The sequence below is a fragment of the Harpia harpyja genome, chromosome 9 (assembly GCF_026419915.1).
Source record: "Harpia harpyja isolate bHarHar1 chromosome 9, bHarHar1 primary haplotype, whole genome shotgun sequence".
Taxonomy (NCBI): Eukaryota; Metazoa; Chordata; class Aves; order Accipitriformes; family Accipitridae; genus Harpia; species Harpia harpyja.
In genome coordinates, this window is record NC_068948.1 from 13746402 (window position 1) to 13765360 (window position 18959).

Genomic DNA, 18959 nt, shown 5'->3' on the forward strand with positions numbered 1-18959 from the left:
AACTTTCACATGCATAGTTTTGAACTCTCTTCAATCTCTACCAGTTTAACCTCACTCAGAAGACTCGGTGCTCTTTTTTTCCAAACTTTTCCAGACAGACCTGGAAGGCTTTGGACAGAATTTAAACAACTTCAGGATCTTTTATTTCCGATGGCTCTATGGCACTGCAAAACGCTTGCCATTGCAAACGCAAAAAGTAACGCTTTCTATATTAAAGAGGAGCGGTGTCCCTGTCCCCCCCGCCAATGTGTAGGATTTTTAAAAGTGAAAGTTAGAAAAATAATCTTCTTCAACCTGACGTATTTTCAATCCTTTTAAAACAATCTCAGCAACTATATACAGTATGAAATTAGCTCTCGCCTGTTACCCCTGCTCCTACATAGAATTTTCTAATGTGTCTCACCAGTAATAAATTGTAAACGAGGCTATGACTCTAAGAGTAGACAGTGTGTTTCATGGGTATTTAAACAACAGCATTAAGTACTATAGGAATCTGTGGAATGTGGAGTGCAGATTTATGCATCTTAACAATTTCTTTACTGGTTTGTAATAAGCCAGCAAACTAACACTTTATTTTTATATTAATTTGGCCTCAGAAGTAGAGTATACTGGAGCATGACAAGAACAACAAAAATAAACTGGCATATACTTAATAACTGTAACAGTGAATTGCCTCCAATACTAAAATATTTATCGAAACTGGGGGAAAAAAAACTAAAAAGAATTACCCTCAACAGCCTGCTACCAGCTCTTTAACAGTGGGCAATGTAATGCCTTAAGGTACCTCAAACTGTCTTTCATTTTCTAGACTTAATGGCTGATTGCAGAAATCAATGTTGCCATTAGTAACAGAGTATTTGTTATGGCATGATTTCCTCTGTTGTTAGGCTTGCAGAATGATTACAGTATTAGTGAGGTGCTTTCTTTATAAAGGGCTGAAGATATAACTTTCAATTTACTATCCATTAGTAAGTGACTTTGGAAATATACATGAGGCCAGAAATCTTACCTGTTATTACTTGGAGATTTTATTTCAGCAGTCATAGGCTAGTAACTTTAAAAATTGTACCAGGAAGCTCAATATTTTATAGACATCTCCAATGAAATATTATCTGCTTTGCTATTTTATACACAGCAAGTTAACATGACATACAATGCAATTAAAATGTTTCAGTCCAATTTCTATTTTTCTTGTACTTTCAAATAGATGTGAATTAAGCAGAAGGCTTCATACATGTCAAAATGTGCACATAAGTTAAAAGATTGTCAAAAAGTTACTAATTTGTATTTTTGAATCTCTTTTTAATCATTCCAGTGGCCAGGTACAAGTACATATCTCAGCTAAGTAATTGATACGGTTGTGGGAATAAGGGCAATCAGAGAGGTTAGCCAACACGTTGTTTATTAATCCTATTTCTTTGAACTATAGCTCAAAGAAGGCATCTTTCCTCACCCTTTTACATGGAGGACATGGAAATATCTGCAAGAGAGACACCATGAACAGAAGGGGAGGAAAAAAAAACAAACAAACAAACAAACCACCTTCCAAAACCTGGAGGAAGAGGCCCTGGAAGCGACATTGCCATTGGTGACTGTACAGACCCTGCACACTGCTGCCGGTGGGGTGGCGGAGGTGACAGCTGAAAGGCTAGGAAACCTGCCCTTGGAGGGGAGAAAAGGGTGAGCTGAGAATTAACCTCAAAGGCATTGCGGGAACCCAAACACAGATGTTCTGGCATATAACACCACGTCCCTGTGGACTGCTAGGAAACGACCTAACAAGAGAATGCATAAACTACTTCGCTGCTGTGATTTCAAATACAGCTAGGAAGCTTTCAGTGCAGAGAGGGAAGGAGAAATTATCATACCTGAAGAGGAGGGTGAGGAAGGATGTGGGCTGTCCTCCTGGGCACTCCCCGTCTGCGAGAGACCCCCACCTACTCCGCTTTCTTCAGTAATGTTAGAGGACCCTGGTGTTGTCGACCTGCTGACAGACTGAGACTCTTGATCACTTCCAGACCCACGTCGCTCATCAAGACTACCTTGAATTATTTCATCTTCTCCTTTCCTGTCTCTTTTGTGGACCCTGGAGTGAACGACCACTTGGTGGTATGTTCTAAAAACCCTTCCACAGTCTGGGCATTCAGTTGGCTTTTCTTTTACGTTTCCATGACTTTGTAAGTTGTAATCGAGTCCCTGGTTCATACCATGTGACAAAAAATCTCTACTGCCTTCTAAAGGGTCTAGTTTGTTTGGCAAGTCTCTCTGATTGCCCATTTTAGTGCTGTGAACCAAATCAGCAGGCATTTTCTGCTTAGAGCCATCTGCTCCTACTAACACATACTCCCGCTTCTCCTTATCAAACATAACTCCGGCATTTGCCAAAGTGTCTTCATGGCTGCGCTGTATCTGCTGCTCTTTAGACAAAAAGCCATGTTCCATGGCCATTCCCCTTGCCATAAGCTGCCAGGCCTGATAGCTGTTTACTGGATCCATCTCTGCCGCTTTGGCAGCAGCTTGTAACCTTTCTATACAGCTGGATTTCAGAGGAGGCACCAGATTGAGACAGCCCAATAAAGAATGTTTATCCCCTTCAGCAATACTGTGGCCAATGCCAGAAATGGGTGAAAGGAGCTTCCCCAAGACTTCTTTCTCTTTCATGGGCATCTCTCCTTTGTTATAGATTTGATTTTGTTCACTTAAACTCGCTTTATCGGGAGGAAGAAACCCACTCTGCAAACATGACAGATATCTTGAATATAAGTTTGCATGAGCTTCCTGGGACATGCTGCTGATGGAGACAGGTACTTCGGGATCATTAGGAGATTTGTTCTTTACAGATAACTTATTCAGGTGAACTTTCATGTGATTTTTAAGAAACCAAGGTTCTTTGAATCGCCTCCCACAGATCTGACAGCAGTGTTCAAAGGAATCCTTGTGCTTTCTCATGTGGCCTTTTAGGAACCAGGCTTGGCTAAAGACTTGGCCACAGACCTCGCATCGGAACTCATTGGTGGATTGCTCCCCATTCCCGTTGGAGCCCTGGCCTTGTGCTGACTCTGCAGTTATATGAGCCTTCTCCACATGGCTAATCAGCTCCTCCTCCTGCGAGGCGGCAAAGTCACACAGGGTGCACTTGTAAGGCTTGTGCAGGATCCTTATGTGCCTGTCCAGCTCTTCTCGCTTCTTAAACTTGCCTTTGCAAAACGTGCATCTGAACCCGGCTGTCTGAGCAACAACTTCTTCCTGGACACTGACTGGCTTTGGAGAGGGAATAGGGTTTGAAATATCAGGTGTGCTGTGATTAGCTGGCAGAGACAAGTTACAGTTTGCGACAGGCATTGGCTGGGTGTGCTGCTGTGCTTTCACATCAGGTCGTGGCTGCAAGAGGCTGCTCTTCATCTGTTTGTCCCGAAGAATTGCTCTCTCCTCCAGCTCATGTAAAAGTCTGTTTTCTTCTCGGACTCTTCCACGACCCTTGCCAAGGTTTCCAAGCTTATGAGTACGCAGGTGTATCTTCAGGTTGCCTTTCTGAGCTGCTCTGTGGTCACAGTATGGACACTTAAATGGTTTCTCTCCAGTATGAGTTCGCATGTGTAGTGACAGGATGCTGTTAAATCGAAAGCGTTTCCCACAGAGGGGACATGGGTACTTTCTGTTTTTCCTGGCATCATCCTCTATATCGCTCATCTGAGACATAATCCCTAGGTTTTGTCCATTCAAGAACTGCTGCAGATCCACACGCCCATTCAAACTGGTGTCAACCTCTCTATTGAGCTGGTTTGCCAATAGTGCCATCTGACTGCTGATGGGCTGGTTTGCTATGGACACGTGGCTTTTGTCTTCTAGTGGTGCTGATGCCTTCTCCTCTGGATTCTGCCTGTTCTGGAGTTCTGGGAAGGCATGGCTGAGCTGGGAAGTGATCTGGTGCAGCTTCTGGCTCATTGAATACTGCCCATTGAGTATGGTGCTGTTGAGATGGGCGTCAGCTTCTGGAACAGCTGAAGAAACACCAAGGCACAAACTAGCTTCCTCCATCTCTGAAAATCAGAAGATATTTTAGATTCAGACTGTGAAAGAGTTACAAGCATTAAATCACTGAGGTACAATTTGCATTTTATGTTTTACCTACTCAAAATAATGCAAAGGAATTAGTGTAAAAACAATAAAAAGTGTATTAAATGCCAACTGTGCTACACAATTTTGATCATACGTGTGCTTTCATCATTCTGCATGTTTACCAATAACCATTAATTACTATTTTAAAATATGCTAAAATTTCAAAATCTAATTATTATGGAAGGGTCAAAGGCTTTTACCACCTCCCTTGTCTTTCTTCTTGTGAAATTGCACCTGTTTACATTTCTAAATCTATAGAAAAAGAAATGTTATGCATCTCTCCTATTTCCATTAGAAAAGCCAGGGAAAAAAAAAAACAAAAATAGAAACCCATTTGTAACTTTCAGTTCCATTAACCATATTCAATATATTACACATTCTACAATGAGAAAGATAGTTTTATGATTTGACAAAAAAACGATAGTATGATATTTACTGGTGTACAATAAAACAAGATAATGTTTTGGGAAAAAATAAAGTAAAGGACAAGCTTTAGAACAATAAAAGGGATTTTGCTTTAGTCAACAAAAAGTGCAGTAATATCTCATTAAGCTGATTAGTATGCTGCTTAGAAACAGTACTAGGTGCTGTAACACATGATTATAATCATAAAAATCCTTCAGTGTTTGCAAGTAAGCATTAACGAGGTATATTAAATTTTAAGGAGACTGCGACTAGCAGCTTTGTAAACCTCTGAGATTAAGATTTAACCCTTCTGTTACAAAATATTGTTATTTTGTCATTTTGAAACTGAGCCCATCAAAAGGCACATAAATTATCTTCTGTCAAGTCTTTTAATTCATCATTGAGAACCTTCAGATTTCAGTTCTTAGGAAAACTTGCCAGATTATAGAAAGAATATCTCTGTCCTTCAATGGGTAAGACATGTGATTTAAGGCACTTTGATTTGTTTTAAAGAGCTCTCTTATGGAACTAGATAAAACCAATTAAAATCTGGGGAAGGTGTTGTGGAAAGCCTCAACAAGTTTAAGAATTTTAATAACTTTCCTAATACACCGTAATGACTACAAATTGTACCTACACTATGTATATTGCAGAAAATTAGAATTCAAAGCTGTTTGTTAAACACAAGTGCTCCGTTCTGGTCTGCATAATTGTCCACAATAATCTTCGATCCTTGCCATTTCTCTACTCTATTCAGAAATAATGTATCTATAAAATTCTATTTAAAATATAAAGTTTTACATTAATAACTCTCGAACTATATGATGCTATAAGGTTATACTAGAACATAATTAAGATCTGTGTTGCTCAGTGGAGTGATTTGACACTTTCTTCACTAATAAAATTATGGAATTCTATACATTATCAAATAATTAATTTGGTCAACTTTCTGTTTGGCTTTAGCCAAAAGCATTTACTCACTATGCCGTCTACAAAGGCTACAGGCACACTGCAGGTGGACACTATTCCTCACGTGGCTTCATAGTGACCACTTGCTAGACAATTTGAGGCCCAAATCTGGCACATATTTAAAATGCACGTAATTGCACTCATGGGAGTAGTCCAGTAGACTTCAAAGAGTGACTCTTGAAAGCAAAGTTCCACACACGCTTAAGTATTTGAAGGATCAGGGCCTAAAAAAAAAGCATGGGTGGTCTCCAAGAGGAGACCTATTTGGTCCTCCACAGGATGATTGAAGTTGTGATATAATGCAGATCTTGTAAGAAGTAAAGGGAGAAGTACATATTCATGTGTATTAAAGATGAACATGAGCTACAAAATTTTGCTCAGATGTTAAGCACATCTTTTTCAAAGTTTAACAGTGCTTAGATTCAGTTTTCATGTTGGGGACCCATTACTTGCATACTGTCAATGTTATTATTTAGAAAAATGCTAATGAGATCAAGTATATAAAAGGTGAAGCCTTATACCTATAAGCTATAGGACTGCACTTAAGTTTAGCTTGCAGTGTCTGATTTCCAAAGGTAGGGGAACATAGTCAAGCCAGGTGTTCACCCAAGGCCATGTAGTAAACAAATAAAATTCTTGGTTTCCATGCAAGTTTTCTGTGCAGCAGATCACAATCATTCAAAATATGGGTACATACAAACACTTTTTTTTTTAATTTTTGAAAGTTTGGTTAAGTTTTGAAACAACCCAAATTTCATGTTCAAAAGGATTAGCTAAACATCTGAGAGTTGTAGTGCTTAGGCCTGCCATTGCCTGAAGTTGACTGAGATTTTGAATGTCTGCCTATGCGCTTCCTAAAAAAAAACCCCAAATAACCCCCCCCAAAAAAAACCACAAGAAAACCCCCCAAACCAGAATTTATTTTCTGTCTGGATTCCACATACCACAGGTGTTGTTTCTCCTCGCCATGCTTAAACAAGTCATGTTTGCAAACAAGAACATAAAAATTCAAGAAATGCATTGCATGTACAGACACATACATATATTGAAGAAGATTTAGAAAAGTCTTTGTGAATTGTCATTATTCTATCACAGCTTGAAAAATGCAGTCTAAGTTTCATTTATTCAATTGACCTCAATGGGAACTCGTGCCTTTACATGCTCAGGAAGGTTTGGGAAGTTGATTTTAGCACTTTATGCTCTATCAAAGTTTGGAAATGCTGACAGATCCCAGTGGAGTTTATTAATTCTGATGTCTAACCCTAAGCATCAGTTCAAACGTATGGTTATTTGAATTGGCAAGGGGAGAGGGAGTTGTGTTTAAGATTTTAAGTTATTCTGTGGCTTTTTTTTCAAAGATAATTTCAATAAAGTAACAACAGCAGTTCTAGTTGGAACATGATAATTTTTTCTGATTTTTTTTTTTGGTATTTTCTGTCTCCCACAAATATACAGACACATATAATGTAGAATATAGGACGAGTCAAAAAAAAAAAAAAATCAAGAGGAAGACCAAACCCATAATTTTTCATTTAAAACCTAATAATTTTGGATCAAGTCTGGGGAGCCAGACCCACAGACATTGATCTTTTGGCATTGGACATTTTATACATTTTTGATGAAATATTCAGAAACGTCAGCAAAGCCTCTGCTTAGTGAGAAATAACCACCTCTGAACGCCGCATACTCTGATTAGCTGTTCAGTTTCCAGGATCCAGCTGCCACAATCTCAAGATGCTACAGTTCTTCACTTAAACTGTATTCCCACCCTCACCTGCCCCAGCTTCTTGTAGTCCTGTGCCTGCCTCTGAATTGTCTCTTCTTTTCGTCACTCCTACCTGGCTTCATTGCAAAGTATAACCATGGCATTCAAAGTACTGCCATGTGAAATTTCTCCTCCTGCAATTCCTGGTTACTGCATTTAGGAACACAAGGACCCTGCTACTGTTCAGCTCTCACATAAATCAGACTCTCGATATTCTTCAGCCCATTCACAGAAAAACCTTCCAAAATCTCATCTTGTATCCACACGCAAGACAGAAATAAAACTCCTCCTCATCCATCATTCCACTATGAATTAGATAACCCAATCTAATTTGCCTAATTTCTCTAAAAAAAATTAGCAATTTCATTCTCTCCCTCTTTATCCATCATTCCTGTCTAGATCTATGACCAGACAGGGTTACACCAGGTGGGGTAAGGGGCTTTCATTCCCCAGTAAGCCTCTTGCTTCAGGCCTTGCAGTTCAAGGTCCCCACCTTGGCGTCATGGTGGTCATTGCACAGCCTGTTCCCGTCGGCTAGGACCCTCTCAGGGTCTGGCTGCTCTCCACAACTCCCAAGAGATGCAGGGGTGCTTCTGCATCACAGACATGCCCACAGCTGTGCAGTCCTTCTGCCTCTCCACGGATTTCCCTATAGACACAACCATCCTCCTCAGACTGGCCTGAAGTGCAATTTTACTGTATCCATTCTGCCCCAACAACCAAATGCCAAAACCACTAAAAAAACGCCACCTGAATGGACTTCGCTCAAATTTACCTTTTGACAGATAACCAGTTCATAATTTCAAGTGTTTTGACAAAATATTTTCATAACATCTTTCTTCATTACGACCTGCCCTTCTTGCCTCCCCAAACCAAACCAGCATGTATTCAAAAATAAAAAATCTGGAAATGTCAATTTGTAAGTGCTGCTGTGATGCTTCATGGGAGGGAAAATGTCTAGCTTTCAATTTTTAACTATATAGTCTATTACATTATTTTCATGATTCTGATCTCTCTTATAAGGAAAACACAGAATGTTTTCCCATCACTCGCACTGGGAACTCACACAATGTTCTCTGTAGTTAACATATGTTTACAAAACCAACTGCAAATCAAATTTGAGATTGTTAAGAAATTCAAAATATGTTTGTTGAAATTTATGTCGTAAATTTTTGACCTTTAATTATCTCAAATGTTTTGTAAAGACAGCATCCCCCAAGACGTGGCCCTGTACAGAGCATGTTGGTATCACAAGTTGTTCGTGGGCTGCCCTTCCTAACCTAAACAAACGCTCAGCTCTTGCCCAAGTGAGCTGCTCCAGCCAGAAAGCTCAATCCTCACCCTGCTACATATGCACGGGCCAGAAAGCAGCTTGGTTTATACTGCACAGGGCAGGGCAGGAGTGGTCCCGCAGTAAGAAGCAAACCAGCAGAGGACAGCCATTTAATGTGTCGGGTGTGCAGTTTCCTATTTCTATGAGGAGGGTACTCAGCTTATGAAATTCACAACTGGGTACATATATTATAAAAATACTCTCTCATCTCCCACATGAAGGTACAGTGAGACATTCACGTCCCTTTGATGATACTAATAGTTATTTTGATTTCACTCACATTTTTGCCCTCAAGACTATTTCCTGTGATATCAATAACGCAAGTTCTGACTTTAGCCATTTCAATTGAACACACAGATTTTATTTAACTATTTGAAATGGATTACTGGAATTTAAAACCAATTATGACACCAGAAATGCCTGTCATCACAACTACATTAATGTAATATGAGAAGCTCAGCTTCCTTTTGCTGGAAACAGAGGAAAAAAAAGATGACTAATATAATTTAAAAGTTTAAATATCAATATATCCCTACACACACATAAACCTATACAGACACACGCACATCTGTATATATACACATATGTGCATGGACACATCTGTTTGTTACCTTTGTAAACAGATGGACCAAATTCAGTTCTTATTTACACCTGTTCATTCCTACTGGACACACACACTAAAGCATTTCCCTTTTCACTGCTGTAGAGAAAACAGTCATTTTAAAAACACTGTTGTGCTGTTATTATAGCTTAGATTAGGTTAGTTAAAAGATTTACAGTTCAGTAAGCAAAGTAATGCTTTACAAGCTCACGTGTTTACACGACAAGCTCGCTCTGGCCCTGATCCTCTGAACAGTTAGAGTTACACACACTGTTACTTATGCTTTCAGAATATAGACCTGGTATTTATCTTTCCAGCTAGAAAAATTCACATGTATCTACATTATCTTGTGGTCCATTGACAAATTCTAAATACTCCAATACAGACTGCTTCAGTTCTTAGCAACTCATAAACAGGTATTGCTGAGAAACTTCAGAATACGTATTGAATTTTTATTAAATATTGTTCTTATTGTTGTAGCTGAAACAGTTTAACTAAGGCTGTTATAAGCATAATACACTCCTGTTAAGAAATACAGAACACCAGACTACTGAACCCTTTCAGGGTCATTAAACAGCTGTAAACATTATTACAAAAATAAACCAGAGATTTCATGCTTACATTTTAGCCCAGAGCTTGGTGTGCTGAGCAAGTACATTTTTTTCATCTCTTACAATCAACGCTGGTGACATTTGGGCATCCAAACAAATTACATCACAAATATTACTGAGGTGGGTAGGATACCAAGCAGTTTATTTGCCAGATGATTAATATATAAACAGTAGGGCAGTATAGATGACCTACTCTTCTTTGACTGATTTGTAGGCAATACTAAGAGACATAGAGGTAAATAGTTAAATTTTAACAAAAACATGTGCATGGAAGTGGCGGGGAGAGATCAGCTGTATTTAATGCCACCAGGACAGCATTATCCAATCTGATAAATTGAAATAAACATTAGGCCAGATTCTATTATTACTTATGTAAAATAGAGTAACTGCATCGAGTTCACTGGAGTTTTCCTTTTTTTTTTTTTTTTTTTTTTTTTTTTTTGTTGGTTAAGTAGGTGTCCTGCTCCTTGGGGTATAATATAATTATATTAGGGAAATACATGGTTTCTGGAGTGGAACAGAATGTCTTTTAAAAAAAAAAAAAGTTGGCCCACAGGTAATGTGTCCTATCTATTTGTTATTATTTAAATATTGTTAAGGCCAACTTGGTAATTTGTTATTACTATTATTCACTTTACCACATTTAAGTTTCATAGTCACTGCAAAGCATATGTAGTTTCTAATAATTAAAAACTGGGGCAAAGCACCACTCGAACACAGTATGTACAAAGTACTGGGTGATCCTGTGCTGACCAGTTCCCGTAGTCCCAGCCAGGCACCCCGGGTCGGGGCTGGAGCCTCATGCGAACACCCATCTTCCAGCACCCAGCCGCCGCGAGACCACGCAGCAGGGAGCAGGGAAGGCATCTGACAAAACTATAGCTGCTTTGTAGTGCTGATATTTAAACAAGCTGCTTATTGATTCCAAAACAAAGTACTCCTTTAGTAACACCAGAGCCAACTCATTCCACAACAGTTTTTATGTCTTAAAGAAGGGTTAGCAGAGGGATTTTGAAGTTTCAAAAGTCATTAGCAGACAGAAAATTGTTTGCTGAGGCTGTAGTGCTTTCACTCTGGACTGAGAAAACAGTCGCTTTCTAAAATACCTGTTACATCCGTAAGGTACTTTCTAGCTAGCACAGCGTTTTGGACTGATAACTGATCAGCAGAAGATAAATCACCAGAACAGTCTTTGGTTGCTAGCACCCATGGAGTGGAGGGCTGTGAACTGTTTTGTGATCACAATCTAGGAAGACGAGCAGAGAGGAGAGGAGAGGTCATTTATAAATCTCACTCACAGATTAGAATAGAAAGATTAGAAGAATGCAGACAAGCTGTTTGATTTATTGCTACTTTGCATGTGACTTAGCAAAATCTGTTTTCCTTCTTATTTATTCTATTTCACTTGCATATACTTAAGAAGTCAGATCCAAAGAAGAGAAAGATAAATAATTGGTACTGAAAGTTCAGTAGATTAAAAAAAAAAAAAAAAAAATCCTGCTTTTTTTCCAGGCACTGGTTGCATCTGGGATCATTATTTTTTAGCTTATAAGCATTGATTCTCATTTTACTGTTTTTTTTTTTTCCCTAGTGTTCTCCTGATGACAAAAGTAAAGATAAGAGTGATATGAAAATTCAAATGGGAGCCTTATTTGTGGAATGCTTTGTTAAACTAAAGCTTCTGATACTTTAGAAACAGCATTTTTAAAAGTAAATTTGTTATTTTCATGTAATTTGGAATGTATACAACTGATTAAACTCTCTCCAATTTGACCAATCTCCTGCAGCTCCTATCTGATCAGTCACTTTAATTAATCTAACTGGCATCCACGTCAGATTGAAGAAACCTTAAAATTAAGCTTTTAACAATCCGTGTTAGTATCACCCAGTACAAATAAAATAATAAAATGCCTGGAAGACTTTGCAAAGCATATTTATTATTTCATTTTTTGTCATTTTTACAGCTCCGAATCTTGTCTTCTCATCTGAGGACACTGTACCACTCTGGAAGTCTGTAATACTCTAACTCATTATATAATATTAAAATATACATAATGTTGACCCTATTAATCCCGCATTCCTCACACAGGCAAGTTCCAAATAAAAGGCAGTGCATTTCAGCTGGGTGAGGACAGGATGATCAGGCCCCCTTAACAATTACAAAGAGATCAAGAAAAAGAGTTAAGACCACAGAACTCAAATCACAGTTTGAAACAATTTAAATCCAAAACTGTAATGCTGGGTTGATGATTTTATTTTCATTTCACAAAAGCTTAGACTTAGATTTTGTGCATAACTAAATATAATGTCAAATGCACATATGTCCCAAAGATCCAAGTATGATTGATTGTGAAATCCTCATATGCGATAGACCAGCAAGATTTTGTTCACAAGGGCACCTGTCAGAAGCATAAGATTGGATACAAATCATCAAATAAGTATGTAAAATCATTACTAAAATCCAGGCATGCAATCAGATAGTCAGTTGTCTGAAGCTGTTGGACTGTAGCCAGCACAGTGGCTCAACAGACAAATGCTTTGGTCTTTGCAGATCCTCAGGGCCCTAGTTCAGTTCCTCCTGCTACTGGTCGGGTCAACCGTCTGTACCTAGCGTTGACTTTCCTGGCACTTAATGCTAGGAGTAAAGAAAAAAAACCCGAGTCCATAAGTTCCCTTTGACCTGAGCCACAGAAACATCTGCTGGTTGAGTCACGAACTGCTTGTTGGCCAAGTTTAACAGTAACCGATCCTGTTGCGGATCAGCTCTCTCAGCAGTAGGTGTCACTGCAATAAATAGATGGATTTCAAGGGACAAAGACACGCATTCCCAATGAAAATGTATAAACAGAACATCCCTGAATAAAGAAGTATATGGTCCAATTAGACTTTAACTTTATGCAATATGCTGGAAATCTGGTTTGGGGAGAAATGAAATTGCACAAGTGGGATTGCCAACAAAAACAACAAAGTAATTCCGTCCTTTAGTCCTATGTCACAGAGATCCTTTAATTCACATTAATCACCTCCCTGCAATCCCAGGTCTATTAGGTAAAGACTGTTACAGTTAAACCTTTTAAAAAAAAAGCTCTCTAACAAATTAAGTAATTTTCTCTAGTGGAACAAAAGGCCTAGTTATATGGAAAGACACTGCACACTCAACTCCAGTTTTAGGACTTAACAAAGACCACAAGGTTAGCCTCTTTTCTGTCAAATTAGAGAGTCCATACCCAAGCCTATCTGCATACAGAACAAGGAAAAAGGGAATACTTATAACAGCTTGGGGGGGGAGATATCTCAAGTATAGATTTAATTAATAGAGTGCATATTTTGAAAAAGCAGTAACCAATCTATATTTGAAACAGAAATATGCAGTATGCCAAATAATATCACAGAGATGTCAGCCAAGTCTACACCATATTTGGTTTCATTATCACAAAATGGTTTGTAGGATAATTAAGGATGCTCTAAATCGCATACTATTGAGTTAGAAGACAAAACAATGCATCACTAAACACATGGGCTACCTGTGATGACATCAACACAGAAACTATGTGCCCAAGTAAATATTTTAATGTTGGTCAAAAGGAAAAAGAAAGATTAATACATTAAACCTTGCATAACCTGTTGCACATGAAAGAGAGCATATGTGACAGTATATACTCTCAAAGTACATATATACTACAACTGTATTTATTTTACTTCTAATGACATTGAACTGGGAACAAAGAGAGGAAAGAATATAGAGATAATGAAAAGATAAATTACTCCATTCTTCAAGGTCAGTATATTTAAGAGAAACCAACATAAAAAAAGTCCCCCCACACATGAAAAGCATAAAGGGCCACACTACATACCTGGGAAGAGTTAAGCTCCTCCTTTTGCCCCAGCATGCTGCTGAAATGTCCCCAGCAGTAATTCCCACTAGTTCATACCCCATACAGAATACCTGTAAAGCTCCCCAGCATTGTGGGTCATCAAAACATACTGTGGTCAACACAATGAGAGAGGAGAGGAAGACATTTTCTGCATGTTTCTTTGCTGGGCACAGAAATTGCCAACATCTTAATATAAAGTAAATGCAAACAGTTAGAAACTCCAAAGCAACTTGCCCAATTTCAGTGCACCCAAACAGATTCCAAGGCTGAAAAGGGACCGAATTTTTCAGAATTTCAGCACTGTAGAAATGAGTATCCCTAACTGATCATTTCCACATCTCATTTAGGAAAAAGCTTGCCATGTATCTTGACTTAAATAGATGGCTCATCCTCTGTAGAGAAGCCAGGGACAGAGTCCAGAACTCTTGACTCCCATTGCTTAGTCCAGTATGCCAGATAGCTTTCTTCAGTCAAACATAATTGACTGCTGAAAAGACTGGACTTTTTAATTCATGACAGACCTGTCAGCATAACATTTTTTGGTTAAAATACTATGGAGAATTATTTGGGTTTTTAATAACTGAGATTCTTGGCTGTAAAGCCCTTCTACCTCCAATTTCTGTCTTCTCTCCTTTCTTCCCTCAACCCAACTGATTTATTTTTCCTCTCCCAATAACACATGGACTTGGTGGCAAACAGAAAAGCCATAATTTAGAGGGTCACAGTGATTCTTAGATACAAGTGGCTTCAATGAGTTATTTTTAATACAATTTCCAGGAAAAGGATAATGTTGAGAAAGCTGGAAAGTTCCAGTTTCAGTGGAATTAGACGGAGTAAAAGACGCAGCTGAAGGAGGCAGGGATGCTGGGAGGCAGGTGGATGCGGGAAAAATAGAGCAAACATTGCTCAGAATGGTCCTTGTGTTTGTGGTCTCCAAAAAAGTAGAAAGAGCAAAATCCTTGCAGAATTAAGTGGGAAAAGACAGACGAGGAAACACAACACAAACTTAGACTAAGGATAGAAAAAATATACTTAATTATCACTCAAGAAAAATGAAACGCTAAAAGACACAAATCTCCTTATCCTTTGGTGTTCTGGTCTGTGCACACTTTTACTGATATGATATATTACTGCTGCTGTCATTTAACTTTATTAATTGATCACTGTCACAAACACAAGAGCAAAGCCAGTAACTCTAGAAGCCACCTCGTACCTCCTATGATGCTTTCACACTGAGATAAGTGGTTTAGACTTAAAAGGGTGTGGTTAGCAGTCGCTGCACACAGCTAAGACACTGACAGCTTGATTTTGCAATGGCTATAACTGTATCTACCCCAAGGTCAGAAAATATTCAGAAAACATGCTCTTTTTCACACTGTCATTTTAGAGAAGCAAAAAAATACATCTGCAGTACCGCTAATCACACTGTGCTTTCGGATGGCTTCTTGAGCTGGAAGACAACCCAAACAGGAATGTCTATACTGAAAGTAACTGACTTAAGAGTATTTCCCCAGCTGCTTTTTAAATTATCTCTGCCTGTCAGAGTGAGATTGTTTTGCCTCACAATAACCCTGCCTTTTCCTCTGAATGATGGTGCAAAACAGTCATAACAGTTCTGCGATTAAGCCAAGGAAATAACGATGATGTCACACAAGTGACCATAAAAAAGGGTCACATCTCTGCAGTACTCTTGAATGCAGTGAGATACAACCCGTGAAGTAAATAGAGAATCTCCTCCTACCATTGCACTGCATGATCAAGTACAGGAAAGGGAATGGCTACGTAGTGCATATATTGAAGGAAGCATAGATGCAAGCACTGATTATGGTAAAACAGTACATACGTTTAAATGCAATGGCAGCATGACCTTCAGGATCCCAACAAGCTGAGCACCGATTGCTGTTTGGGCACCCCTGTTTTATCTGGGCAGAATAGCTTTGATCATTAATAAAAAGGGCACTGAGAACTTGGCAGACACATAGCAGATAGATGAATGCAGGGGATGACGAATGCTATAAAAATACAATAACATATTTCAAATCTATCTGCAGGATAAAAATCCTTTAAATAATTTTGATGTTAATTGCAACGTTCTGGGCCCTTGGCTGAAAAGACAGCCTATCATGGTTGATAGGTGAGCGGCAACAAAGCTGACAAAGAAAGTCTGATAAACGCAATCACAGGATGACAGACCCTGGCAAGTTCAATTACGGTTGCAAAGTCAGTTGGGAGATGGACTCAGCTAACTGTAATATATCCTTAACAGTCAGCTCCGGCCACGTACAGCTCTGACGAAACTCCTTCGAGTGACTGACAGGATCCCTGGAGGCTTCAGTCCCATGGCAGGCTGAGAGCAGCTGAGAGTTGTTATCAGAAGGACCAGGGACTAACTGGGAGTGCTTTACTGCAAGAGTTTTCGATACAATGTGCAAATAAACATGACTAACTCTCAGTGAAACTATTTCAAGTCTCTTGAAGAGTCTGTGCAAATGAGCAGTTTGTGTTCACTTTCTCCAGCTCATGTAAAACTTCACTCCATGTTAATTTACATTGCTGCAAACCTGTGTGAATCTAGGTACTTTCGGCAAAATACAAAGCCAGACAAAAGGAGGGGGAAAGACTTGGTAGTTCAGTTTCAAGCACCCGGCCATGGGAGGCAGTGAGTGGCTTCCCACTACTTGCAATAGGACATCAAAGTGCTCCTTGTTGTACAGGACCGAACACCAAAAGCCCCAAAGCTGAGAGCCTTCAGGAGTTCCCACACGAAACCTCTGTATTGCTTCAGTTGCCCAAGCAGAAACTCATTTTTCTGTTGTCCTGATTTCCGGCACCTTGTACTTACACTTATAGAGACTGTTATATCTCTCTTCCTAATTAAAAGGATTTTCATCTCCTTCACTTTCTACTTTTGAATGGATCAGCTATTCCTACTTGATGTGAGAAAGCAAGAAGGGGATCTGTAGAGCAAATTGTGGCTTCTCATACTTCAGTGCAAAACTATCTAAGAATTTAAGTCATATTTAATCAAAGTATCAGGCTTCCTTGTAGTTTCCTTTTCTTTTTTTTTTTTATAAAGTCACAAAAAAAAGAAGTCCTTTCTCAATTTTTTGTTGTTGACTTTTATTTTCCTAGTAACTTTTTTTACAAAAAAAAAAAAAAAAATCACTATGTTTCTAAAGGACTTCTTTGTTCTCTTTCTGGATTTTCCAAACATGTTGTAAAATGACAATGGTATAAAAATTATACTGTAAAAAATGTAAGTACTGTGAATGAGCAGAGTTATTCATTTATATTCCTAGCTTATGAAATGCCCGTATCATGTATCTTTTATCCAACAGCAGACTCTTTTAGCTTCAATCACAAGAGCTAACAATATGTTATTGATATGATTTCAGGAAACTGTCAGCAGGCAGCTTAACTTTCAGCTCCTCAGCTATGGTGAGCGTATGCACAAAATGTACCTGTACCTCTCCCGCATGAAAGCTGGCAGCGATGCGCACATTCCTGTCAGCTGTCACAGCAGAATAAAGAGAAATGTAAACAGGTCTTCTTCACTAAATGCAGCCTCATACTCCTTACACAGTGAAAAACCGCTACTGGTTTCACTGGGAATTTTAACCGGCATCAGAAACACGTGTCAGAGCGCTGAGGTGCAGCTGATTGCTCCCTGCAAGAAGCTGGAGTAAGGAGCAGCTGGGCAGGTAACCAAAGGCACTGCTGTGGGCCCTCATCCTTCTCACCCCATGCTCACCTCCTCCCCAGCAGTAAGCCCTCCTCCAGCAGCTGGCCTTTCACACCGCTGCGAACGAGCTTCCAGCTTCCGCCTATGCCCTCCAATTATATTAAACGCAAAATCAATAGGCAGACTACTGAACAGGGGGGCTAACCGGGCCACCGCCCTGCCGAGAAACAGAGTGGGTTAAATGATGCCTGAAGTTTGGTACACCCCAAGCCAGGTCTCCAGAAGCGGTAGGAGCCTGACTCCTATCAGCTGGGGCGAACAACAGGGCTTCCAACGCATTTGTGCATCTGGCCCTTTGCGGTCGCTTAGGAGAATGGGTGCAATCGAAATGAGAGACAAGGCTCTTCTGTAAAGATAAAAACTTCTTCATTTTCAACCACTTCTGCTTGAAGGAAAAATAAAGTTAACACATACACAAGTCCCATATTTTCCAGTTTTATATTTATGTGCTATTACATTTTCCAGAGTTGAAGAATAATCACAAATGTCAGAAGCCAGAAAAGGTAAGCTAAAAGTGCATCTCTCCCCACTCTAGGAAACCAGTGTTTCTTAAAACTAGTTTTCATATTAGTTTACAAGCTTTAATAATAAAAGACTATGTTGTACTATTAGATGTTGGTCATTTTTTTTTTTGTCTGACGAAGAGAAATAACAGGCTGCTGCAGGAGTTAGCACAGTTTTGGTGGGTTTTTTTTCCTCCAAGTGATCAGAGAAAGTACTGTACTTTAAGGATGTGCCTCACTTGCTCTTAAAAGGGTAAAACAAAATATTCTTCTAGCTATTCTAAGCCTGCCATATAAGTATTATGCTGTTACAGATTTCAAAAGGTTAGCTTCAATGAACCTGACATCAGTATAACCCAAAATAACCCATTCAAGAGAAAAGTAAGAAATAATTGCTGTTTTCTCTTTTTTTTTTCCTCAGCTATATTGCTATAATGATTTTGCATAACAGATTGAACAAAGTGCTGTTGTGACAGGTGGTAGAATTCAGCTAGTAAGCACAGAGACAGGGTTCAATTTAGTTTGTGAATCCTTTAATTGTTGTGCAGCTAATTAAAGAAGGTTCTTTACACTCGCAAGTGTTTACCGTTGCTAGTATGCATACATGAAAAATTAAATTGTGCCTTCAAGGGCTGAGAACTATAGAAAAATCATAGCTGATTCTGCAACATGCTTACCAGCTCAAAATAGCTGCTTTTCACAATTGGAATTTGTAAAACTTTTTGCTAAGCAAATATAGAGCTAATTAGAAGTGTTCGTTGGACCAATTAACATTTAAATAAATAAGCCATATTGCACATTTCACAGTCTTTATTTAATGATGCTTCTTAACTCTTTGGAAAGATTCCTTTAAGTACAAATAAGTTGTCATAAAAATGAAAGACAAAAATAACACCATAACAGTATATTCTATGCTTTTTTCTTTTTGCCTTGAAGTCTTTTCTAAAACTCTATACCTGTTACTGGGGAGGGGGGGGATACACAAATCTGGTTCCTTCTTTCATCTTGTCAAGTTACCTTTCCACCCTTTTGAATG

The 18959-nt window shown here is 38.9% G+C and overlaps 1 protein-coding gene across 15 annotated transcripts in view; it reads right to left on the reverse strand.

Annotated features, from left to right (window-relative positions):
- The window catches only part of ZNF536 (zinc finger protein 536), a 357567-nt gene that overhangs the window by 191034 nt on the left and 147574 nt on the right, over nt 1-18959 (reverse strand). For all 15 annotated transcript variants that reach the window (XM_052797137.1, XM_052797134.1, XM_052797140.1 and 12 more), the window contains one exon: nt 1869-4040. In XM_052797137.1, coding sequence (XP_052653097.1) covers nt 1869-4038 — 2170 coding nt within the window. In that variant the 5' untranslated portion in view covers nt 4039-4040. The remainder of the gene's footprint in view (nt 1-1868; nt 4041-18959) is intronic.